The 25,874-nt window shown below is 45.9% G+C and overlaps 1 protein-coding gene across 2 annotated transcripts in view; it reads left to right on the top strand.

Annotated features, from left to right (window-relative positions):
• The first annotated feature begins 3,035 nt into the window (after positions 1–3,035).
• Positions 3,036–25,874, top strand: part of TOM1 (target of myb1 membrane trafficking protein) — a 47,655-nt gene continuing 24,816 nt past the window's right edge. For both annotated transcript variants that reach the window (XM_044677550.1, XM_044677549.1), the window contains exon 1: positions 3,036–3,188. In XM_044677550.1, the coding sequence (XP_044533485.1) occupies positions 3,137–3,188 (52 nt within the window). In that variant the 5' untranslated portion in view covers positions 3,036–3,136. The remainder of the gene's footprint in view (positions 3,189–25,874) is intronic.

Genomic DNA, 25,874 nt, shown 5'->3' with positions numbered 1-25,874 from the left:
TAATTCTGTTGTACTTCTGGGATTTTTCTGAGTCTGTCTTTAGTTCTCATCCAGCCACTCTCTGCGACCCTGCAATATTTGAGTGGCCTCCCCTGAACCAGACATATACAAAAAGGCAGCCCCATAATGGCAAAAATGACATGATGTCAAAAATGTGCTCCACAGCTCCTTCCTAGCCATGCCAGAGGTGGGCACATGGCTTAGCAATATCCCCCAGTAGAATGTGAGCTCTTTAAGAACAGGGCCTGACTTTATTTTTTTCCTTTTTCTTTTTAATGATTATTTGGAGGTGAGTTTGGGCAATCTCAGAGTGTTCCTTACTCTGCCATCTTGGCTGCCAGAAGTGGAAGTCTCCTGACTCATTTTTCTATCTGTATCCCCAGCACTCAACACCGCTCATTCATTCATTCATTCATCTCTGGGCCTCGTTTTCCCTCTCTAATAATGCCTGCCTACCTTACAGTGTCGCAAATGTGGTATAATGGATGTAGTCCTTAAGTGGGAGTCAGAACTGATTCAGAGTCTCTTTACTAGTCATTAGCTAACTGGGTGACTTGGTAAACTCTCAACTTGTTTCCTCATCTGTAAATTAAGGTGATAAGGACCTCTCTCTAAGCTCCCTTTCAATTCCAACAGCTCACATGGATAGCACATTAAGGTCAGTTTACAAGATACTTTCCTGACAAAAACCATCCAAGGTAGATAGCTCAAGGATTATCCCCATTTTATAGATGAGTTAGGGAGGCTCAGAGAGATTCTCACCTGTCCATGGTCACACAGCTAGTAAAGGGAAGAGCCAAACCATTACTGAAGTCCCTTTAATGGCTGTTGTGAGCATTAGATATAGATGGGAAAGCACTATGAAAACTCTTAAGGCCTATGCAAATGGAAGGCCCTAGTACCAAACAGTCCTACTCTCCAGGTCTTTCCTGATTCCTCCAGTTGTTTGGGCTTACTCCTTCCAATCACTTTGTAGATATTCTTTATTCCTTTTTCTGTGTACATTCTCTCCCTCTCCCCCAGTAGAATGGAAGCCCCTCGAGGGCAAAGAATGCTTCCATTTTTTTCTTTGTATCTTCAAGAGCTAGCACAAAGCAGCTCTTTAATAAATGCTTGTTGAATTGAACCATAATAATAACTAACAATTTTATAGCACTTTAAGGTTTCCTCTGAAGCCTGAACAGATTTCAACTTCTATTTAGGTCTTTAAAAACCACATTATTGTAATCAATAAATACTTAACATCTAATAATAATAAAGAAAACTCATTTTTATGATTCTTTTGGGTTTATGGCATCTTTCTAGCAATAACTATGAGACAGCCAATTCAAGTGAATTGTCCCCATTACACAGATGAGGGAATAGACTTAAGCAGAGGGTCAGACAGCTAATAAAAGTTTAATTATCCCCATTTTACAAATAAGAAAATGGGCTTAGAGCAGTGATTCCCAAAGTGGGCACTACCGCCCCCTGGTGGGTGCTGCAGCAATCTAGGGGAGCAGTGATGGCCACAGGTTCATTTATCTTTCCTATTAATTGCTATTAAAATTTTTTAAAAATTAATTTCCAGGGGGCTAAGTAATATTTTTTCTGGAAAGGGGGCGGTAGGCCTAAAAAGTTTGGCAACCATTGGCTTAGAGGGTGCCAATAAATCCCCATTGTAGGCTAGAGGGGTTAGACAGCTAAGAAGATAATTTGAAGACAGGCCACCTGATTTCCATGTTGAAAGAGCACCTTGCCAAGTGATTCCCTCACCCCTCTCCATCCTAAAGGAGTTCCAAATCCTGGCTTTTCCTTCTTTTTTTAGAGCTGGCAGAAAGGTTTGTTGGAAAGGACCCAGCAGGAAAAGGCAATTTCACTGCAGACAGGAAGGACTGGCTACGTTCTGGAAAAACACCAAACAATCTAGCTGTTGTAGTCCTTGAGAGACAGACAAAGAGACAGACAGAGAAAGAAAGGGGGAGAGAGAGGGAGACAGACAGACAGAGAAACAGACAGAGTAGGAAAGAATGACTTCACAACTAGAGACTTACCCACTAGGTAATTTTACCAGTGCTAAGGACAACAGGGAAGCCAGTCCAACTCTTAGCAACTTTAGGTGTCCCCATTCTCCACTTAATTATTCAAAGAAGTTTTTTTCTGTGTGACCCTGGGCAAGTCACTTGACCCCCATTGCCTACCCTCACCACTCTTCTGCCTTGACTCCAAGACGGAAGGTAAGGGTTTGAAAAAAAAAAAGTCTTTTTTTTAGGACAGAAACTGAGACAAAGAGAGGAAGATGGACTTACCCAAGGTCACACAGCAAATTAGCAGAAACTTTGGGATTAGAGCTTAAGTCACTAGGCTGTATGACCACCTCCCTGACCTGACTCTCAGGAGTTGCCCCAGGGCAGGGCTGCTCCTACCTCTCTTGGCACCTAGGCAGTGCCAGCAGCAGAAGAGGTGCTTAATGTTTATTGACTGACTTAAACAGGGAGGGTGAATGGTTGCTGATTCCAAAACCGGCCCCTTTCCAATATCCCTTCTACCTTTTCCAGGTTCTCCCCTCCCCCCACCCTGTACCATCCTTTCAGCAAACAGAGACACCAAGGCTGGAAGAACCATTAGGAAACACCTCGTCAAACTATTTTTTATAGGTGAGGAAACCGAGGCCCAAGGTGACAAGCCAGAACCGGCCCTTTTCCTGCCTTACAAAGCACTGGATGTCCTAATGATTCCAAACATCGCCCCATTATACAGATGAGCAAACTAGGGCTCGGGGGCAGTGAATCACTTGCTGTGTATGTAACCTTCAGCAAGCCACATCTCCTCTCTGGGCCAATACTGTAAGATGAGGAGGACCTCTGAGCCCAAGGTGCAGGAAGAGAGCCGAGAGGTTGCCCTCAACAACCCCCGACTTTTAGCTTAGGAGGATGTGGCCTAAAAAGGGCCACTCCTAGTAGCTTCAGGTGAGAGCCGCCCCATCACCTCTACTCCCCGCCTCCGCCTCCGGCCGGTGAGTGACACGTCACGGGGGCGGGGCCTGTGGCTACGCCCCCCGGCCAGCAGCTGAGGGGGCGGGTCACGTGACGGCTCCACAGCCGTGGCGGTTGCTGTCAGCTGATCCCTTGGGCTTGGAGGGGTGGCGGCGGCAACCATGGACTTTCTCCTGGGGAACCCATTCAGCTCTCCTGTGGGGCAGCGCATCGGTAAGTGCTCCGCGCATCCCGGCCTCCCCAGCGCCGGCCTCCGCCTCCTGGGGACTCCTCGGGCTCGAAGCCGCAGATCGAGGGGACTCCGGGGATCCTCCCCCCTCTGCCCCCCGAGAGCGTGGAGTGGCAACGTCCGTGAGCCAATAGGAAGTGTGTCTGTGCTGACTGGCGGGGGCTCTGACCTATAGACTTCTCAGGGGACGGGCTTGGAGGCTGCGTCTTACCCAATCAGTGCCTGAAGGGGGGGGTCTCCAGAGCCTGGCAGAAAGTTTTCTCTTAAAGGGCCCGCAGCGTCCCCGCCCCCGAGGCTCCCGCCGCCCGCGTGAGGCCAGCCCCGAGCTCTGCACCCGGGGCCAGGGCTTTAGAGTCCTGGCTATAGTCACCCGGGCGGCAATGGGAGACCTGGCCCCGAAAGGGACCTTGGTAGAGGCAGCGTGATCTAAGGGAAAGAGCCTCCAAAGGCAGATGATCTGAGTTCAACTTAATCCGTAGAACTGGGTAGCCCTGGCGAGTCACTTGTCACCTCCCTGAACCTCAGTTTCCTCATCATCAGAATGGGGGTAAATGGACTGAGTGGCCCTTGGGGGTTCTTTCCTGGTCTTCATTTGACTTCCTCTTTCGGCCTTAGTTTCCCCATCTGTTAAACGATGGGGTCAGACTCAGTGGCCTCAGAGGTCCAGGCCTATGGATCTTTTTGCCTCCCTGAGTCTCAGTTTCACCATCTGTAAAACAGGGACAGAAGTGGAGGAATGGATTTAAAGGCTTCTTAAGAAGTTCTTCCAGATCTAGATGTGTTCTACATTTGTGATCCTCTCTGGGGGACCTTGGGGAAACTGAGGCCCAGAGGGGGAAAGTGTCCTCACACAACTAAGTAACAGAACTGGAATTTGAACCCAGTCCTCAGATTCCAAATCCAGAGCTGTCTTCCCACTGGAGCATGCCCTGAGAGATGGAGATTCACTCACTGAAAGTCTTCAGATACAAAGGGCAAACTCAGGAAGCACCGGAGAGGGAGCCCTTCCCCCACCAGGTTTCACCATCTGGGCTGTAACCTCTGCCTGTTTGGGCACCAATTCCGGCAGCTAGGTGTGGCCCTGCCCTAAGTGGACCATTGCACCCTGCCTGGACAACTTTGAGTCATTCATTCCTCCCAGAGAAAAATAGAATCCAAAGGCAGCCTCTAAGATGGGCAGCAGAGATGCCCCTAGCTTCTGGGGCCAGCCCCAGCACTTAATAAACAACTTTGAACAAAGGCATCACTGCACCTCAGTTTCATCATCTGCAAAATGGGGATTCAATTCCACAGTGAAGAATTAGTGGATAAGCATTGATTTAGCACCTACTATGTACTGTGGAAATGTTTCATCCTGGAAGGCTCAGGAAATAATGAGGGTGGGAGTGTACAAACAACTATGTTCAAGCCAGGCTAATAGAAAGAACTCAACTGAGGGAGTGGTAGAATGAAGGGAATCTGAAGGAGGGGAGGGGGAAAGCTTCCTGGATGAGGTGGGATGTGAGCTAGACCTTGAAGGAAGCCAGGAGAGGAGATGAGGGAGAATGGCCTCTAACTTCCTACTATATACAAGACATTGGACTGGGGAAACAAAAAGCCCTCAGTCTTCCTTGTATCCTCAGCACTTTGTATATATGGTGCCTGGCACTTAGTAGGCACTTAATAAATGTTGGCTGACTGGCTGGCAGGGAATGGCTTGGTGGAGGGAATAGAGTACTCTGGAGGAAGAGCAGCCCAGCTGGAGTCCTGCCTCTGACCACTTATTACTGATGTGTGTAAGTCTCATCATCTTTGGGCCAAGTTCTTCATCTGCAAAATAGGGAGATTAGAGCAGGTGACTTCTGTGCTTCCAGTTGATTTTTGGTCTTCTGAATAAAAAGGCATAAAGTAAGTATTTACTGTATGCGAAGCATTGATTGGAACATTGGGGATAAAATTACAAAAATCTAGACATTCTCTGCCCTAGAGAAGCTTCCATTTTGTTCTGCTGAAGGAAAATCACACTCAGGGGAAGGGAGGCTGAGGAGGCTGTTTTTGTTCAGAGAAGTCATTGAAATGGTAAATGGAGCCACTGAGCAATTGATTAACTTGTTCTGTCCACAATGAGTGTCATATGTATACAGATGAGTGAAAAACAGATAACATGGGGAGGAAATTGCACTTAAATGGGAGGGGTAGGAGGAAAAGGGGAGCCCTAAGGGCAAATGAATCAGGGAAGCTGTCTCCCAGGGGGACTGGCACCTCTGTTGAGGCTTGAAGGGAAAAGAAGATTCTGAGAGATAGAGAAGAGGCTGGTAGACTCCGGTTGTAGGCTTGGGGATAAGGCTGCTGGGATATTGTAATGCTGATTACCGGGAACCAGAAGTGGCTCAGTCCAGTTTGGTGGCAATGAAGAAGCCAGATTGTGGAAGGCCTTCAAAGCCAGGCTGTGAAATTTGTGTTTGAACCTAAGGGCATTAAAGGAGCCACCCACCATATCTGAGCAGAGGAATATTGGTTGCTGTTTCCAGGGTGATCAGTAAGTCAGCACCCATTTATTATATGCCAAAGGGCTGAAGATACAAAAAAGAGAGAGAGAAACAGGGCCCCAGCTCTCATGGAACCCCTATTCTAATGGAGGAAACAACATTGAAATAACTGGGCATATAAAACATGGAAAGAATAGATAGAAGGTAACCTCAGAAGAGAAGGCATTCAAAGCTGGGGGACCAGGAAAGGTCTCTTGAAGAAGGTTGGATTTGAAAGGAGATTATTCTAGGTATGGGGCATATCTAGTACAAAGGCTGTTCCCCACCTCCCTCCTTAATTTTTTTCTTTTTAAACCCTTACCTTAAGGGTCAGCTACGTGGCTCAGTGAATAGAAAGCCAGGCCTAATAATGAGAGATCCTGGGCTCAAATCTGGCCTCAGATACTTCCTAGCTGTGAGACCTTGGACTAGTCACTTAATCCCCATTGCCTAGCCCTTATCACTCTTCTTGCCTTAGAACCAATACACAGTATTTATTCTAAGATAGAAGGTAAGGGTTTAAGAAAACAAACAACCTTAATTTTCTGTCTTAGATTTGATTTCAAGGCAGAAAAGCAGTAAAGGCTAGGCAATGGGGGAATACGTGACTTGCCCACAATCACACAGCTAGGAAGTGTGTCTGAGGTCATATTTAAATCCAGACCTCCCATCTCCAAGCCTGAACCACCTAGCTGACTCACTAGGAAAGGCCTCTTGATGAAGGTAGCATATGAACTGAGTCTTGAAGGAAGCCACGGAAGCAAAGTGCAGAGATGAAGGAGAGTATTGCAGTTATGGGGTACAGCTAGTACAAAAGCTACTCCTCCTCCTCCTCCTCGAATTCCCCATCCAGCCCCCAGAGGCATCCTCCAGTGAATGAACACTGATCTTAGAACCAGATGGGCCCAGACAGGGCCACCTAGCACATTAAATGACCTCTAGGGTGCTTTCCAACTTTAAATGTCTGATCTCCTGATCATTCCTCTCCTCCAGCTAATTCCCCGTCTCTGGAATGCTGGCCTTTGTGGTTGAAAGAGCACTGTTCTCAGATTCCTCCCAGGGTGGGGTGATCCTAGCCTTGGATGAGGCCTGGGCTCCAGGGAGACCACCTGACAATGAGTCAGTCTCTGATCTGGAACTGGAGGGAGAATGAATGTCCAGGACGCCTGGGTCTTATTCCACCCCTAGTGCCAGACAGCCCCAACCCCGATTTCACCTTGGCAGGATTGGAGCTTCTTTGTCTGACAATATAGCCCCGATGTTTTATACTGATAAAAGGCATCTGCCAAACGTTTTCTGGAAAATGCACCTTTCTGAGCTACAGCAGTTCACACTTACAGAGGATCGTTCTGAAACTACCCCTTCGCATTTTGCCAAAAGCCAGGACTTCTAAGAGGCAATTTCAGCAGGGAAGACAGCCAGGAGAAAGGCATAATTTGGGGGATACAGCATGATGAGTGAAGGACAACAGATCCACCTTTCTGGGAGAGTGTGTGACAGAGAATAACATTTAAGAAGCCTAGAGAGGCCTGGAGATATGAGGCCCTTAGTTCAAATGTAGCCTCAGATACTTCCTAGCTATATGACCCTGGGCAAGTCACTTAACCCCACTTGCCTAGGCCTTACCACTCTTCTCCTTTGGAACTCATGCTTGGTATTGATTCTTTTTTTGTTTCTTTGTTTTGTTTTCAGTGGAAAGGTAGGAAGGAACTAGGAGCAAGGTTGTGGAGGGTTTTTAATGCCAACTGTAGGTACAACTATCCTTCCAAGTAAGTTGTACAAATACTATCTCCATTTTAATACTGATAAAATAAACAAGCTGAAGCCTCTAAAGAAGCTTCCCAGCATCAGGTGGCTAGTAAGTGTCAAAAGCAGGATTTAAACACAGCTCTTTCCTCACTCCAAGTCCAACTCCTTGACTTAGACCAGTGATGGCAAACCTTTTAGAGATGGAGTGCTATGGTGCCCCTGCCCCCCCCCTTTACCCCACACAGGGGAAAGAAAAAGCTTTCCCATTGGGCTACTGGGCAGGGGGGGATATGAAAAAATGTCTGCCTTTGTAGTAATAAATTGGGGGAAGGGGAGCTGGTACCCACAGAGAGCCAAAAGTTTGCTGTCACTGACAGACCATGATGTTTCTCGGATGTACCAAGTTTTCCTCAGAGTCTGCATGTACCAAAAGACACAGTGGGAGGGGGCTCATGGAAGGCTAAGCTCCTTCCCTTAGCTTGAGCTGTTTAGTTTCCCTCAGTGCTGGTCACTTCTCCCAGGAGGGAAAGCCCGAATTTACCTGAAAAAGAGAAGACCTTCCCCTCTTTCTCCCCCTCCCAACCTCTCCCCCACCCCCAAGGGCCCAGGGAAGATTCTGGGGCCCCCTGGAGCCCAGGCTGGCAGGGTAGCTGGGGCTGGTTCTAATCAGTTACTCTTGAGGGTCTGGATGATAATGGAATTAGGACACTTGTATCCACCTTCCAAGTAGATACTTGTATCAACTTTTCCATCCATTGTTTCTTTTTCCTACTCATTTTCTGAGCCAGAATTGACAGACTTGAACTTTGAGGGTCTCCTCCATCCTCGTCCCTGACAAATGATGGGCTCTTCCAGCCCCCCAGGGTCCCCTGTGCAGAACTTGGCCCTCAACTCTGCAGGCTGACAAACACGGTTTCATTCCTGCTAACCTTGTTCTCTGGCCAGGCCCCCTCTAGCAGCAAAGGGGATCCCAGCTTAATCAGTAATCCCTTGCCTTGTGTTTGGGGGTCATCTAAGCTTAAGTAGGACAGGGCCTGCTGGCACCAGTGTTTAGGGCAGAAAAAAGCTTTCAGGGAAGCCTACAGTTCAGGAAACCTAGACAGCTAGGCAGTTTAGTGGTTAGAGAGCCAGGCCTAGTAAATGGTGGGGGGATGGAGAGAGAGGAGGAGGAGCCCTGGATCCAAATCGGGCCTCAGATACTTCCTACCTGTGTGATCCTAAGCAAGTCACCTAATCCCCATTATCTGACTTGGAACCAGTATATAGTATTGATTCTAAGACAGATAAGAGTTTTAAAAAAGAATTACTGGAGCTAAATGAAGAGGGGATTTGTAGCTTCCATTCTTAGCTTGGTCTTAGCTTTTATTCTGCTCTGCCTAGAACCTGTATGACTTTGGGTAAATTTCTTACTCCTCTTTGCCTCAATTTCCTCATCTACAAAATGGAGATAATTCAAGTGTCTGCCTCCCAGAGATGTAACGATATTTGTAAAGAACTCATCTATTTAGATGCTAGCTAATCTATTACTTGCCAGGACCCCAGCACTACTGAGGTGGCCTCAGACCCTCCTTGATCTAAGTTCCCCTTCCTCCCCTCTCCTCTTACATTATATCAATTCAGGTAAACTGTTTGGTGGGCTTTTTATTTAAGTTAAGTGTGGGAGACAAAAGAAAAACTCATGGAATATAGAACTGTCAGATTATAGAATAGAGGCATCTCAAACTAAAACCCCATAATTCCTGGGATACAGCATAATGCAATGGAAAGAAGATTGTCTTTGGAGTCAGAGGCCCTGAGTTCAAATTCAGCCTCTGATAGCCTGTGTGATCTTGAACAACTTCTGTTTCCTCATCTGTCAAATGAAGAGGTTGGACAGACAGCCCTGGATGCCCCTTCTCTCTAGATTCCTGACCCTGTGGTCAGCACAAACTTCCTAGGCTAAAAGCCCCCTCCTTACCACCCAGTGTCTCCACCATATTGCCTCAGGGAGGAATCCAGCTGAGTAAGTTGGTTTCTCTGCTTGGCCAGCTGCCACAGTCTTGAGGTACCCTTTTGGCAGTTCCCACTCATTTCTGAAGCCAGTATTTCTGGCTGCCATTAGTCTTCCACATTTGCGAGGCTCCACCCAAATTGACTGAATCTCAGATTGCTTTTGCTTCCCATCTTCCCCTCAAAAACAAAAGACAGCAAAAACAGGGAGACTATGTTTTGTTTTGTTTTTTTAAGACTTTACCTTCTGTCATAGTATCAGTTCTAAGAGAAGAGCAGCAAGTGCTGAGTAGTCCAGGTTAAGTGACTTACCCAAGGTCACACATCACATATTTGAGGTTAGATTTGCTCCCAGGTCTTACACTCTATCCACTGTGCTACCTAGCTACCCATTCTACAGTTGGACAGTTCAAATAATTAAGGAGTTTTCTCCACCACTGAAATTGCCTTCTATAATCTCAATGCATTGGTCCTAGGTCTGTCTTCCAAGACCAAGTCTACCCTTTTCCATATGTTTCTTCCAGTACTAGAAGATATAACTCATCCCTGGCTTTCCCCAAATTATAGAATGTAAGCACCCGAGGGTGCAAACAGTCTCATTTTTTTTTTAATTCCTAGTTCATGGCACACAGTAATTACTTAACCCATGTTGACTGGTCAGTTAATTTTCTTCTCCAAGATAAACAACTATCACCTCCCTGGTTCTGATCACTTCGAAGCCTATGCATCCTGTTATACTCCTTCTGTTTTTCCCTAATGGTTGAGTCAGGAGGGTAGCTAAGTGTCAAAGTAGATAGAGTGCTGGGCCTAGAGTCAGGGAGACTCATCTTCATGAGTTCAAATCCATCCTTAGACACTTACTAACTGTGTGACCCTAGACAAGTCACTTTGCCCTGTTTGCCTCCATTTCCTCATCTGTCAAATGAGCTGGAGAAGGAAATGGCAAATCACTCCAGTATCTTTGCCAAGAAAACCCCAAATGGGGTCATAAAGAGCTGGGCACAACTGGAAACAACTTAGCCACCACTGAGTATGGAGGGGAAAGAAGGAAGAAGAACAAAAATTATTTCTCATCTTGCAAGCCTGGGGGTTTGGGTAGATGATATTATTGACAGGATTAGGGAAACTGAGCAGCTCAGCATAAAGGGAGGAGCTTAGCATTCCGAAAGGTCCCTTCCCATTTTATATTTTGGCTAATGATGGCAATGGGAAATGTTTGTGGAGTCCCTATCTAGGGAATGTTTAGTCTCTGGTCAGTGGGACACTGAAGTGGAGATTTCCCTTGGGCAAATGGAGATTTGGGGATGATCCCCTTCTAACCTCTAAGAGGAAGGACTACCATTTTTTTTTACCTGGAAGAATGAAGGTGGGATTTCATGATTCCAAAGGAAGGCTAGCTAGGTGGAGAAAACACAGCTAGGCCAGAGAATTGGGAAAGCAAGTTAAGGGAATGCGAAATAATCTGGGCTTTAAAATAATATACTAGATTTTTAAAGATCTTTTGTTTTTATATCACTGAGATTTCCCCCAAGTCCCTCTCCCCCTCCCAGAGAACCATACAATTAAACTGATTTTTTTTTTAAACCCTTGTACTTCGGTGTACTGTCTCATAGGTGGAAGATTGGTAAGGGTGGGCAATGGGGGTCAAGTGACTTGCCCAGGGTCACACAGCTGGGAAGTGGCTGAGGCCGGGTTTGAACCTAGGACCTCCCGTCTCTAGGCCTGACTCTCACTCCACTGAGCTACCCAGCTGCCCCATAAACTGATTTTTAAGAAAGAGAAAAAACATTGGAATAACCTATATCAGATTGTTTATCTGTGAAGAGTGGGGAGGGAAGGGAGAAAGAGGGATTGCAAAAGGTCAAAAAGCAATTGTTAAAAAATTGTTTCTGCATTTAATTGAAAAAAAAAAGGAATAGGCAAAACCAGGTTTTAATTAAAATTTAAAAAGAGAAAAAATTTTCAATAAAAGCAATCAACACATCCCCAAAACCTGTCATTCTCAGTGTCTCCTATCTACAGACCCCTGAGAGGGGGCTGGGAGGAGGAGGTACCTACTCTTATCTCTTTTTTGGATCCAAGTCTGTTCTTTATATTTTTGCAGTGTTCAGTTTTAGTTGGTTTGGAGGTATTAGTTGACTTCAGAAGAATTGGAGGAAACATCAGTCCCTTACCTGGAAAAAACCACAAGAGGGGCAAAATAGAGGTTTTCTAAGTATTTGAAGAGCCACCATTTAGGAATAAGGTTGATTCTTCGTGGCCCCAAGGGGCAGGAATATGGGGTGGGAGTTAGAAAAACTTGTAATAAGGTAGAACTTGCTGGAAAACTAATTTAAACTCTACAAAAGTGGAAATGAGCTGCACTAGAATAGAGAGTGGGTTTTCAATCCCTAGAGGTCCTCCAGTGGAAGGAGGATGGATGAATTCCAAGCTGGGATGTTTATTCTAGAGGGAATTCCTATTTAGCTACAGGGTGAACAAAATGGCTCTGAGTCTTTCCCAGCAGACACATTCCCAATCACACTAGCAATGGAATACCTTGCAGAACTAGACAAAATAGTAACAGAATTCATTTGGAGGACCAGAAAGTCTAAAATGTAAAGAAAAACAATGACAAAGTAGGAATGAACTTCATTTTTTAAAACTCCCTTGCCGAATCAATGCCGAAGAGTGTTAAGGGCTAGGCAATGGGGCTTAAGTGACTTGCCCAGGGTCACAGCTAGGAAGTGCCTGAGTGAGATTTGAATCCAGGACCTCCTGTCTCTGGGCCTGGCTCTCAATCCACTGAGGCACCCAGTGGCTCCCTAGGAATAAACTTTGATCTCACTTCTAGTTCTTATGTTATAAATAAGTAACCTCGAGCAGATCACTGGAACAGACCAACCCATAAAGTGTCAGGAACAAATACACTCAAAAAACTGGGGCTGGCTAAGTCTCCCTCCCCCCTCCAAAAAAAAAAATTGCCTGGAGAACCTCCTACTTAATATGACTTCCCTGGAAAACAGAAAACCACAACAAACAACCTAGTTAGAAAATTCATCTAAAACAGAAGGACAGAAAAGACTCAGACCAGGTACCCTTCACAGCTTCGAGGAGGGGGCTGTTTGGAATTTTTACCCACCTGTGAGATTCAGCTATTCAAATAACAGTGTTAAAAACTGAGGGGAATAGACTCTCCAGGGTCTGGTCATGAAAGAGTCAGGCCAGGTCTACTCCTGACCAGCTGTGTGACCTTAGGCAAGTCATTTAACCTCTCTGTGTCTCAGCCCAGCATCAAAATATATTGAATTTCTGCCGTACTCATCTGAGAGTATCACAGAACCAGGGAGAATAATGGCTGTGAAAAGGCCTATGGGATTATTATCAGCCCAAAGCAGCCATGTGATAGGTATTCAGTGAAAGCCTGTTGAATGAAATAAGACAGTTCTAGAACTGGAGCCTGGAAAGAGAGGAGAAAATGGGACAAAGCTGGCAGGCAGGAGTGAGAGGGCTGTGAGCAGAGAATGTCTTCAGTGTCATGGAGCCCAGAGAACTGTTCTGGTGTAGAAGCAGAAAGGCAGATGCCAGTGGAGAGAGGTCAAGATGCAAGAGAGAGAAGGATATGGAAGTAAAGGTAGAAAGTCAGGACCCCAAGAAGCTTTATAAAAACTGCTATGAAGTGGAATATTTGAGTGGAGAGAGATCCTGCAGGATGGCAGAAACAGGGCAGTTCTTGGAGTAAGGGACTTCCTAGGTTTGAAAGCTTCCTCCATTCCTCACCAGCAGATTCTGGACCAATCACCTCAAATCCCTGGGTTTTCTTTTTCTGGTGGGGTTGTTGGCCCTTGCACTACCAGGGGCATTGTTTAATTTACTATTTCTTTTTGGCTTTCATGGTTTAAAAAACTTTGAAATTCTCTCCCTCCCTCCAGCTCTCCTCTCTCCCACTCTGAGAAGGTAAGCAATATGATCTCATGCTCAACATGTGCAATCATGCAACACTTTTTTTTGGTGTCATTTATTTATTTGGGGCCTTCATTTTGTGAAATCTGGAGTTCCTGGGGCATTGTAAGGAATTCTCCAGATCTGTGAGCTTTTCCATATTAGTAGTCCCTTCAGCCATATAGTTTCACCCCATCCCTGCCTGCCCCTTCTGTGCCATTTTTGCCCAAGTTTTGCCATAAATTTGGGGGGGAAGGGATGTCATAGGGGAAAGTTTACTAGAGGCTTTCCTTCCTTTCTCCTGATATTATGACACTCTGAGGAAAATACTCTATAACTTTTAAAGTGCCATTTTAAAAAGTGGTGGTAGCTTTTATCATGACTATATATACATGGTCCTCTTAACCATGATTTTGCTTTCCATGGTTTCAGTTATCCACGGTCAGCCGGAGGCACCAGATCCCACCTGCTACAGCAGTCTGCCCCCTGTTCAAACCTGCTTCCATTTTCACTTTTTTAGTGGGGGTAGGAGGTCATGGAGTACCAAGCTGAGGGGTTTCAGCTACCCGAGGTAGGTTTTGGAAGGATATCATCCTCCTTGTGTCCTTCAATCATGCCAGACCAATCAGATGTTTTCATAGTTTCAGGGCCCTTCCAAATAAGAGCTGCCCCAGGATCTCTTCAAAGGGGTTTAGCATATACCAATACTATTAGGACATTCTCCTTCAATGGAATCCAAACCCACAAATATCTCATCTATATCCAGCAATTTGGACAGTCCTGGTGTTAGCCCTGTTTTACAGATGAAGGAACTGAGGCTCAGAGAGGGGTTTTACACTGAAATCACATAGCTACTGAAAGTAGACTCAAAACTAGGCTTGCAGGACTCTATCCAATGGTCTTGTCTTTTTTTTTTTTTTTTTTAACCCTTACCTTCCGTCTCAGAATCAATATAATATATTGTTTCCAAGACAGAAGAGTACTAAGAGCTGGGCAATGGAGGTTGTATAGTTAGAAAATCTTGAACCCTTGGAACTACATTGCCCAGAATTCTTTTCTGTATTTACCCACAATCCCTTTTCCTTTCTGTTTATGTGCCTCTTTTGCATGATTGTATATAAGTTTTCGGTAATGCTCCCCTCTCTCTTCCACATGAATTGAGTGGTGACCGGTCTTTGTTGTTCTCGCTCTCTCTTTCACATGAAGTAAGTGGGGAAAGTTCCCTGTGTTCTCTAGCTCTCTAGTTAAATATTAATAAGTCTCTATAGATATTATACTTTGGATATAATGAGTATTAATTTTAAAATCCACAAGGTTAAGTGACTTGCTGACTTGCTCTGGGTCACACACCTAGGAAGTGTCTGGGACCCAATTTGAACCCAGAACCTCCCATCTCTAGCCATTTATCTGTCCCCTTTTTTGTTTTTAGACCCTTACCTTATGTCTTAGAATTGATATCGTTCTAAGGCAGAAGAGTAGTAAGGACTAGGCAATCAGGGTTAAATGACTTGCCTAAGGTCAAGTATCTGAAATCAAAATTGAACCCAAATCTTCCCAACTCTAGGCCTAGTGCTCTGTCCATGGGGCTACCTGGTTTTCCCTTTCCAGGGGAATTTTCAAAATACAATTGACAGAGAACTTAACTTCCCCCTGTGTAAGGGCTATTCCTGTATTTGAAACCTCACAGTGATCTTTTCTTCAGACAGAACAACCACAGTTTCCCCAGAGCTCGTGTAATTCTGATAACAGCCCAACCTGTTATGGACTCTGTAGTTCTCCTTCGTAACCTTCTCCATGGTCCTCCTATTCTACGTTTGTTTCAGAAGCCAGAATTCAGCTGGTTGCCTTTTAACTGTTCACCACCTCCTACTCTGAAGAGTGAGGCCTTTGTGTCCCAAAGAAGAGAAGAAATTAGGGATGGGTAGGTGTAGTTGTCTTCTAGTTTTTAAGATTTGTTCTGGGGAAGAGGGATTTATTCAGCTTGTTCTGCTTGGTGCCAGAGGGCAGACCCAGGGGCCAATGACTGAAAGGGGCAAGTGAAATGTAGACATCAGGATGTCAAAATTTCCTAAAATAACTAACCAAAAGTACCTCTGGAAGGTAGTGAGTTCTCCCTGGCTGGAGGTATCTAAGAAGAAGCTAGACACCTACTAGAGGGACTTCTTATTCTGGTAGGAATTAAAATAAGTCACCAGCATTATGTATAGCTAGGAACCACCCAACAAGACAGGCCTTCTGACACAGAGCTGTATTGGAGGGTGGAGCAGGCAGAAAAGGGTGATGATCTCATTTGTTGAGGCCTGTGATTATAGTCTGTTGGTGACCCCAGGCTCTGCCAGTCCTTTCTGTGGCTTTAGACTCAGCATATCAGCTGCCAGTGGAGAAGGGAGAATGAATCATCCTGTTCCAGTGACAGTGGGGATCTAGGGGAGGGCCTGGCCTTCTGAATCACTGACTGGATAAAAGTTAACCTTGGGGATCAAGAGATGGGGCCCTGTGAGATCAGGAGATGGGCTCAAGAAAGGGAGTACTTGGAGAAGTGTCCCAGAAACAGCCCAGGGCAAGAATAGAGAGGATGAGAGGTGGGTGTTCTGTCCCTGCCACTAACCATACTGAACTACTCAGTGTTAGAAGAAACCATGTATAGGGGCAGCTGGATGGCTCAGTGGATTGAGAGCCAGGCCTAGACATGGGAGGACCTGGCTTCAAATCTGACCTCAGACTCTTCCTAGCTGTGTGACCCTGGGCAAGTCACTTAACCCCCATTGCCTAGCCCTTACCACTCTTCTACCTTGGAATCAATAAACACTATTGATTCTAAGATGGAAGGTAAGGAAGAAGAAGGAGAAGGAGGAAGAGGAGGAAAAGAAGAAAAAGGAAAAAGGAACCATGTGTTGGTTGAGTTCAGTCTAAGAAGAGAAATTAATTTTCAAAAAATAGAGGAGTTTGAAAGGACCTTCAGAAATTATTCTGGGTCACCCCTCTTCCCCACTTTACAGAAGAAGAAACTGAGGCCTGAAAGGAGCATGGCCAAAGCTGTGTGAAGAGACAGCTTTGAAGTCAGGGTTCAAAACCCGGCCTTCCAATTTTCAGTCCTGCTTTCTTTCCATAGTGCCACTCTGCCTGACAGGCAGCTAGGTAGCTCAGTGGATAGAACACTGGGCCTGGAATCAGGAAGACTGAGTTTAAATCTGGCTTCAGACCCTCACTAGTTTTGTGACCTGGGCAAGTCCCTCCCTTCACCTCTCTTTGCTTTAATCTACCAGAGAAGGAGACAGCAAATCACTCTTGTATCTTTGCCAAGAAAACTCTACAGACAGCAATAGCATGCAATGGCCCTCAACGCCAGAAAGCGTCAGACGTGACTTAACAGCAACACGCTACATGATCCAAATCAGCTATAATCATTTGCCTTTGAAGCCTGAAATAACCAAAAAATTGTCATTGGGGAGTGATTAGTGACTCCCCACCAGGGTGGTGGCCCCAGGAGGTTCGATTGCTGCTGCTAAAAAATAACAACTCATGTTGAAAGAGCCTAGGAGATATCTTCAGAATGAGGCTGAGAGATAGGGAATGGATTATTACCCCCATTTTACAGATGAGAAAACTGAGGCTCCGTCTCAAGACTGTATGGTTTATCTGAGGTCATACAGCTAAAAAGAACCAGAGCTCAAGCCCAGGTCTTTTTGACTCTTTGTCCAATACCTGCCAAGATGGCCTCTTCCCTTTGAACCCAAGCTGGTTTGTGCCCGCGTTCACACAGGGCTTGGGTTTCATGCTGTGGGGTCAAGCAGTTTCCAAGGCTAATCCCTCTTGGGAATCTAGGTCTTGGCATCTGCCTTGGGTCAGACTGATTGAACAGGCTTTGTTCTTCCCCAGTGGGGCAGAGAAAGGAGCAAATCCAGGATTTCCTCTGCCTTTCCTTGTGATAACTTCTTATCCAGAGGTCCCCTGGATTAGGCAAAGTTAACTCCTCGCCTCCTGAGCCCTTCCCAGAATCATCCCAACAGCTAAGGTGGCCTCTACGCTGCCCCTTAAAGACCTCCCTCTGCCTTACCAACCCCACTTGGCTATTCTCTTTCAGAAAAGGCTCTGCCGTTGAGTCAGCTCCTGGCTGCCCATTTACCAATGGCTATATGGGAGGTTGGTTAGATGGATGACCAGGCTTTATTGTTGTTTAGGAGTTTTCAGTCATATCCAACTCTTTGTGACCCCATTTGGGGTTTTCTGGGCAGAGATACTGCAGTGGTTGGCCATTTCCTTCTCCAGCTTATTTTATAGAAGTGAAACAGAGGCCAACAAGATGACTTGCCCAAGGGCACACAGCAAGCGAGTGTCTGAGGCAAGATTTGAACTCTTGAAGATGAGTCTTTCTGATTGCAAGCTCAGTCCTCAATCCACTGTGCCATTTAGCTGTCCCTGAGCATTTATTAAGCACCATCTATGAACACAGCACTGAGGAGACAAGATACAAGTAGACAAGGAGCTCATGTTTCCATCATATATGGGAGGTTTCAGCTGCCAGTCTGATGGCAGGATTTGGGTTGTGGGGGAGGAAGGAGCGCTTTTCTCTTCTTTGAAAGCATAATATGATCTTCCTTGTGGTTCCTCATTGGGGAAGGAGGGGCAGGGTGGGGCGGCCAGCTTAGGGAGTGGCAGCCAGGCAACTGGGACAACAGCTGAAAGTGCACATAGCTGTGACTCCCCAGGAATTAATCATTTGGAAAATATGTCCTAAGAAAGCACACGGGCTGAGGGGAAACCACTTGGAAACTTGGGAGCCTTTTCAAGCCTGCCATTGTCCTAGAAAAAACCTAAGGCTTTTCTCAGCTTTGAAGTTTAAGAACAAGACATAGTGTCCCTCCCGGATTAATATGACTAGGCACTTCCCTTTAAAGATCAGATACAAAGCCGGAAGGAACTGAGCCTCAGTTTCCTCATCTGTAAAAGAAAGATAATAACCTTCGAATTGCCTCTCTCCCTGGACCACAGGAGACAAAGTTCTCTGTCAGTGCCAGAACAGCCATTGCTGTGGACAATCATTCCAGGGTTTTGTGAAAAAGGAGGTGGGGCCCTGCTCTGGGAGGCTGCAGCCCAAAGAGCTCACTGGGTGATGGCCACAGTCTGTGTGGAGCATGTCCAGTTCAGGAGAGATTTTTTTTTTAGACTCTTGCCTTCTGTTTCAGTAACAACTCCAAGACCGAAAGGGCAAGGGCCAGGCAAATGGAGTCAAGTGGTCCCACAGGGTCATACAGCTAGGAAGTGTCTGAGGCCAGATTTGGTCTAGATAATTTTAGTAAGAATGTTGATGAGTCCTAGAGGTTTTTAATAATGATGTTGATGAGTTCTAGAGGAAATCCAGAGATCAACAATCATGGATCAACAGGCTCAGAGATGGGTCTATGTGACCCTGGGCAAGTCACTTAACCCCCATGGCCTATCCCTTACTGCTCTTCTGCCTTGGAGCCAATACACAGTATTGTTCTGTGATTGGATTTAAACACACACACACACACACACACACACACACACACACTCTCTCTCTCTCTCTCTCTCTCTCTCTCTCTCTCTCTCTCTTTTTTCTTTTTTCAAAAGACCAATTGATTTACCTGGAAAAGAGAATTTAGAGGAGGATGTGATCTCTTTTTAAATATCACACAGAATAGAGGATAGACTTCTTACCAAGGCTAGAATTAGGGCCAGAAGATGGAAGCTAGGCAGATTTGGGATTCAATATAAGGAAAAACTCAATATAAGGACCACCTAGACCTGAACATTACTCTCCAAACCTCTTGCCCCCACTGAATGTGCTGCCTTAAGACACTCAACTCCCTGTCACTTGCAAATTGTGTAATAGAGGCTAGGTAGCTTCTATCTTTAGGACTAGGTTCATAGAATCATAAATCTAGATCTGAAAAGGACCTTAGAGGCTATCTAGCCCAAACCCCTGATTTTTACAGATGAGGAAATGGATGTCTAGGGAAGCTAATGACTAATCCAAGGTCACACAGGCAGAACAACCTGTGTGTACTTCAAATCCAGATTTGTGTCAGAATCTGAACCCAGATTCTCTGGCTCCATTATGAGTCTAGTCTATGGTGACCAAAAGAGTGACCCTCATGAGCCCAGGCAGGGATGGAATCCAGTGATGTGGGCACTTTGTGAACTGAAATGATCTGTATCCAGGGCTTAACAGATATGAGCTCCCTACTAGACTGACCCAAGTCAGCTAACAATCATTTCTTTATTACTTAGGTTACAAACGCTTTCCCCAAAGGAACTCTGGGAAGTAAAGAACACGGGAATTCCTTTCCTCCTTTGTAAAATTGGGGTATTGGGGTTCAGAAAGATGAAGTAGCTTGGGGTGGTCCTGTGACCAGTAAATATCAACCAGCTGGGTGGCAGACTCTTAGAACTCAGGTCTGTTGACTCCCCTGTTCAGTCTCTCTGTGTCCTGTATCTGGAGAGACTCCAAATAAGAGAGACAGGGAGAGCATGCCTCTGCCCTCAGCCACATGGCTCCAGGCACATACCCAAGAGAAGGAGTTAGAAGTCCGGAAGGACTGAGCCGCCAGCTCTGGAAATCTCTCCCCAAATAGTGGAGGAGCCTGAGAGCTGCTTTAGTATGGCTGTGCTTAGCACCTCCCCTGCCCCGCCGCCGCTCCCCCCACACACAACCCCCAATTAGGAATCATTGGGTCCAACCAGTTCATTTCTGACTCATTGTGTCCACCCTAAATATATCTCAGAATTTGCCCCTGCAGGGGGGGTTCAACAGTGTATTTTTTTAATTGCCACTAATTAGTTTTTATTGAACAACTTTAAGTTAGTTCTTAACCTGGAATATGTGGACTTGTTTGTTTTACTTTCATTTTTCTATTATTGACATTATTTGATGGTTTGTCCTTCAATGACTGGTTTCTTCTGTAACCCTCCCAACTCCAGGCCTGGCGCTCTAGCCACTGAGCTACCTAGTTGCCCCATCATTTGTAGCTCTTAGTTCCTATGGGTCTGAAGGTCACTCATCTCAGAGACCTTGTCATGTATGCTTCATGGCCTTTTCTCCCTGGAGTGCAGTGCTTGAACCTGTTTCTCAACTGGATTTGTCAGGAATTTCACCCATCCAGATTTTGCCCTTCCAAATGTCCTGGTAGAAGTGGCAAGAGCAGATTGGCAGAATCCTGAGACAGAAATAAGAGGATCTATCAGTTCATTGGCCCGGCCTAGATCCGGAGTGTCTTAGCATCTGCCCAATTTAGAGAAAACATCATTAAGCCAGCAGCAGTCTGGCTGATTCTTCCAAGGTCTTTGCTTTCTATCTTTGTGCCAATCTCAGTGATTGTCTGGAGTTAATCATAATAACAGCTGACATTTATAGAATGGTTTAAGGTTGGCAAAGCCTTTTATGTCATCCACACAACAGCCCTGGGAGCTAATGAATACTAGGCTGATGACCCCCAGTTTACAGCTGAAAAAGGTTCATTGAATTGTCTGGGATCACATGGCTTGTGAGTATGCAAAGACAACTTCTTGGTGCCAAATTCAGGGCACCATTACTCAGCACAGTGTTTCATTTATCCTGGGAACTATTATTGGCAATTTTAAGAGCGATACTAACTAATAATGGCTAACAGCACTCCCTTTTCTTCCTTTTAAATCCTTTCTTAGAATCAATACTGTGTGTTGATTCCAAGGTAGAAGATCAGCAAGGGCTAGACAAAGGGGGTTAAGTGACTTGCCCAGGGTCACTCAGCTAGGAAGAATCTGAGATGAGATTTGAATCCAGGCCTGACTCACCAGCCCCTGAGACACCAAAGCTGCCCGATATAGCTCTTTAAGTTTAACAGAGCACTTTGTATATATTGTCACATTTGATCCTCCCAACTTGGTGAAGTAGAACTTATTATTACCCCTTTTTACAGGTGAGGAAACTGAGGTCACCCAGTCAGGAAGTGTAGGAGTTACTGAGTCAGCACTATATCGATCTGCTTTGCCACTCTGAGCAGTGGGGCTCAGGCTGTCTCTTGCCCTCCCTCCCTTCCTTTGCTTTCTCTGGCTTTCTGCACAAACACAGAGCAGCCAGCTAGGCAGATATTCAGGATGCCAGACTAGGAGGTCAAACTTTGATGTGAATAAAAAGAGGGAGTGGCACCCTGCAGCTCCCTTCCTGATGTAAAAGTCTGCCATTCAGGTGTGCCACGTGCTGCTCTGGAGAGATGCTGCCAGAGAATAGAGCAGGAGGAAGCAGATGTTAGATCTGATGCCCTGAGTGGCCGCTGCTCCTTCAGTTTGAACATGTCCCCTGCTCACCACCTCCTTCCGGCCCAGCCCACACCACTCTCCAGGGCCTCTTGCTTTCTGTCTCTTGCCTTTACTGGTTTCTTTCCTTTTCCTATCCCAATTTCCCTTCCTCTTTCCCTTTCTTTAGACTTGGCCTCTCCATGGATGTCCAACCCCTACACACACACACACACACACACACACACACACACACACACACACTCTTTCTCTCTCTCTCTCCCCCATCTCTGTGTCTCTCCCCTCCTCTCTCTGTACTTTTTCTCTCTCTCTGTACTAGCAAGTACCTTATTGAGGATCTTGCCTCCAAACACTCCCCTTTCTCCCTTTCTCCCTCTGCTCCCCCACCCAGAGGTCTAAAAGATCATCAGCTTATAGATATAGAACCAGAAGGGGTCTCAGGAACCATTTAGTATATCACCATCATTTTACAGGTGAAGAAACTGAGGTCAAGGCAGGCTAGGTTAGCCAGAATTACTAAGACAAGAGTCAAGGAGAGTGAACTCTGTGCCTCTGACTTCAGACCTAGTGCTTGAAATTTCCCCTGTACCTTAGAAACGATTTTTTTCAAACCCTTACTTTCTGTCTTAGTAACAACTCTTAAAACAGAAGGGCAAGAGCTAGGCAAACAGGATTGAATGACTTGCTCAGGGTCACATAGCTAGGAAGTCTCTCAGTCTAGATCTGAACTCAGACCCTCTCAACTCCAATCCTGGCACTCTATCCACTGGGCCACATAGCTTCCCCTCTTAGAAACTATTTAGACCAACTCTGCCACTTTATAGATGAGGAAGCCAAGGATCCGACCAGTTAAGTGTCTTGCCCAAGGACCCCCAAGAAGTCAGCAGCTAAGCCTAGATTCAAATCTGGGTTCTTTCCACCACCCCACACTGAGAGATTGTTGACTCCTGTTCTCAAGGACACCAGACTGGAGGGCCCCATGACATTGGCTCAATCTCTCCCATGAGCCTGTGAGTGTTTATCACTGATGATGATAATTACCTATAAATAAACCCATGTTATCCCCTCCGGGGACTGTGCCTGTCCAAAACAACTACAGAGACTCCAGAAACCTTGATTTTGTTCCCAAGCAAGAAGAGAAAGAGGAATGTGTAGATGTACTTTGTAGGTTTCCAAGCATCGGGCTCTGAGTCTGAAAGGGAATCAGTCACACTTAAACACTCAGTATACCGAGCACTAGTGTCTATGATAGTCATGAGGGTATTAAATAGATCCGTCCCCTTTTGGCAACATTGGTTTCTGTCGTTCTGCCCATGTGACCTGGCAGTCTATGGGAGGAAAGGGGAGAAGGGCCGGGGCCCCGGCTCCAGAAGTTCCTTTTCAACATGGAAATACCTATTTTAATTAAGTTTGGAATAAAAAAAATAATTTTTAAAGGCCCCTTATCAATATAGTCTTTTTTAAAATAAAACCCTTACCCTCCATCTTGGAATTAACACTGTGTATTGGTTCCCAGGCAGAAGAGTGGTAGAAGCTAGGATATGGGGGTTAAGTATTTGCCCAAGGTGGCTCAGCTAGGAAGTGTTCGAGGCCAGATTTGAATCCAGGACCTTTGTCTCTAGGTCTGACTCTCAATCCACTGAGATACCTAGCTGTCCCCTTATCAATGTAGTCTTTACTTCTGATATTTGGGTACAGGGGTATATAAACACAACCCCTAGACTTTCTCACTTGGCACCGAAATAGAACAGGGGAAGGGGCATATAAGGAGATGGTTTCTCAGGTCCGTTCCACCTCTGAAGGTCTGTGGGTCCAAGGAGCTTGGGTATTTTCTGACATGCCTTTCTTGAACCATTACTAAGACACAAAAGATTGGGTCAGGGCAAGGTGACTTCTGGATTTTGAATGGGAGGAAGACTCATTTCAGAGAGGCGCCTTCCCTTCCCGAACAGGCCTGTGTCCTTCTGGTCTCTGTAGCACGAGAGCTTCTGGTTTAGAATTGGGAATGATAGAGGTTGTCTAGTTATCTCAACTCTCACAGGCCTGGTGGAATACCCAAAGGCCACTGAGTCCAAGCCATTAAATTAATTCAAATTGCTAATATTATTACTAAACCAAAGAGGAGAAAAACCCTCCCTCACTTTAGAGAGGAGGAAACCAGGGTCTTGAGAGCCTTCATGCCAAAGCTGGTTCTCAAATTCAGGGCTTGATTGACCACTATAAGAAAGCAGGTAAGATCTCTCTCTTCCTGACTGAGTGGAAAGAGCAGCTGATTTGGGAATCAGATGACCCACTTTCACATCCCAGCTCTGCCCTTTAGGCCTTTGGGCTAACCATTAAACCATCCTAGAGCCCCACATGAATGAATGAATGAATGAATGAATGAGGAAGGGAATGGATGAATGAGCTTACTGTGTAATACAATTGACAAAAATTAGATGGGCCCTGCCCACAAGAAGCTTACATTCTAATGAAGGCAGCAGCTTACATTCTACTGGAGGAGGCAGTACATGTAACAGAATGTTGTTCAGGGAAAGGAGTAATATGATGTAGGCTTAGGGAGATACAGAGACAATGAGTTAATCTATAAGGCAATTACCAGATTGGCAGGTCTTATCCAGAAACAGTGTTAATATTATTTGGATTGCTGTCCCCAAAAGGGTAGGAAAGAGGAGACAGAGCAAATGACTGAATGAGCTGTGAAGCATGGGCTGGTCTAGGGAGCGAGGTGAGTGTATGCTTATTCAACAGACATTCGAACTCCAGGACTTGGAGTTCCAAAGATGAAAGGATCAGTTTCCCCAGAGCCCTTGGGTATTTCTCATCTGTCCAATGAGAAGGTTGTATACTGTGGCCCTGAGGACTCCTCTAGCCCCAAGTTCCATGCTCTTGTGATCCCCCAACTCTGCTAGCTTAATACTTGTAATGAACAATTTTCTCCTTATCTTCGAGGACAGATGGGAGAAGTGACTTGATGTCTTTTCCTATCTTCCTTAACCTGGTCAGACTGCCTCAGAGGGTACCTTGTCACTGGCCTCCATGGGCTTCCTTGGGCTTTTTAGACTATTATGGGGTGAGAGAAGGCACAGCAGCATCTCCCCTACACCCTGGAATTCTAAGGATTAACTTGCCCAACTTTGGGAGGCAGACCTACTCGGTGGCACCTAATGGTAGGGTGTGGGAACTGGAAAGGACTCTGCGGGTCATCTAGATTAGCCCCTCATTTGGCAGGTAAAGGAAGCTGAGACCTAGAGAGGGAAGGTGACTTGCTCAACCTCACATATCCCCACTCTCCAGGGATGTTTCAGAAGGAACGCGTTAAAGGAGGAGATGGCAGATTCCTGGCTGACAGTTTACAAAGAACATAAGCCAGAGGGTCCAGGAGAGCCCTCAGTGCCCTTCGGCCTGGGGGACGTCATATGTTTTTGCCTGTTTGTCTTTTACACCAGTCTCCTCTTCCCCAAAACACAAGCTCTACTATCCCCACAGTGACTCCAAGGCTAGGCTGGCACCTCTCTGTCTCAGCCACCCAGCAAGCTTCTAAAGGAGCCTTTCATTTTTCTACCAGCAGAACTGAGGTCAGGCAGATTCTAGAGGCCAGACAGTGATAGCCAGTTCAGGGCCTATGATAGCCACCCACAGCCTGAGCATCACCCAGCTGAGCTGCCAGCCTAAACCAAGAGACCCCAAATACCCCCTCCCACACACACACACACACATTGTAGGCTTGGAGCTAGCAGGAACCTGGGAATTTCTTCACCCCCTCTGGGGCTCAGTCTGGCAGAGGCTCCACATCCTTCCTCATAGTCATGTTTTCTAATATGTAAAATCAAAGATGGGGGATTGATTACAAAGCAAGCCCATTCTATTGAAATACATTGAGCAAAGTATTAAAGCAACAAGTTCCCAGACCCAGGTAAGAGCCCCTGATCAGATCTAACCCCTCATTTTATTTTCTTAGACTAATCACCTTCCAATGATGTGTCCCTCTGCCCTCCTCAACTTCTGGAGAACTTTCCTGTATGCCAAAGGCAAACCCCAGTGACCTAGGGAGAGCCCTGTCTGACAGGGATTGGGATGTACTTGGTCTGCTGAAAAGGGGAGCCAGCATTGGCCACTGGAAATGGGGGGAATGGTGGTGGTGGTGGTGGTGGTGGTAGTAGTATTAGTAGTAGGAGTAGTAGTAGTAGGAGTAGTAGGAGTAGTAGTAGTAGTAGTAGTAGTAGTAGTAGTAGTAGTAGTAGT

The sequence above is a fragment of the Gracilinanus agilis genome, chromosome 5, assembly GCF_016433145.1.
Source record: "Gracilinanus agilis isolate LMUSP501 chromosome 5, AgileGrace, whole genome shotgun sequence".
NCBI lineage: Eukaryota > Metazoa > Chordata > Mammalia > Didelphimorphia > Didelphidae > Gracilinanus > Gracilinanus agilis.
Note: the sequence above shows the minus strand (reverse complement) of the source record. Positions and strands in the feature narration are given on the sequence as shown.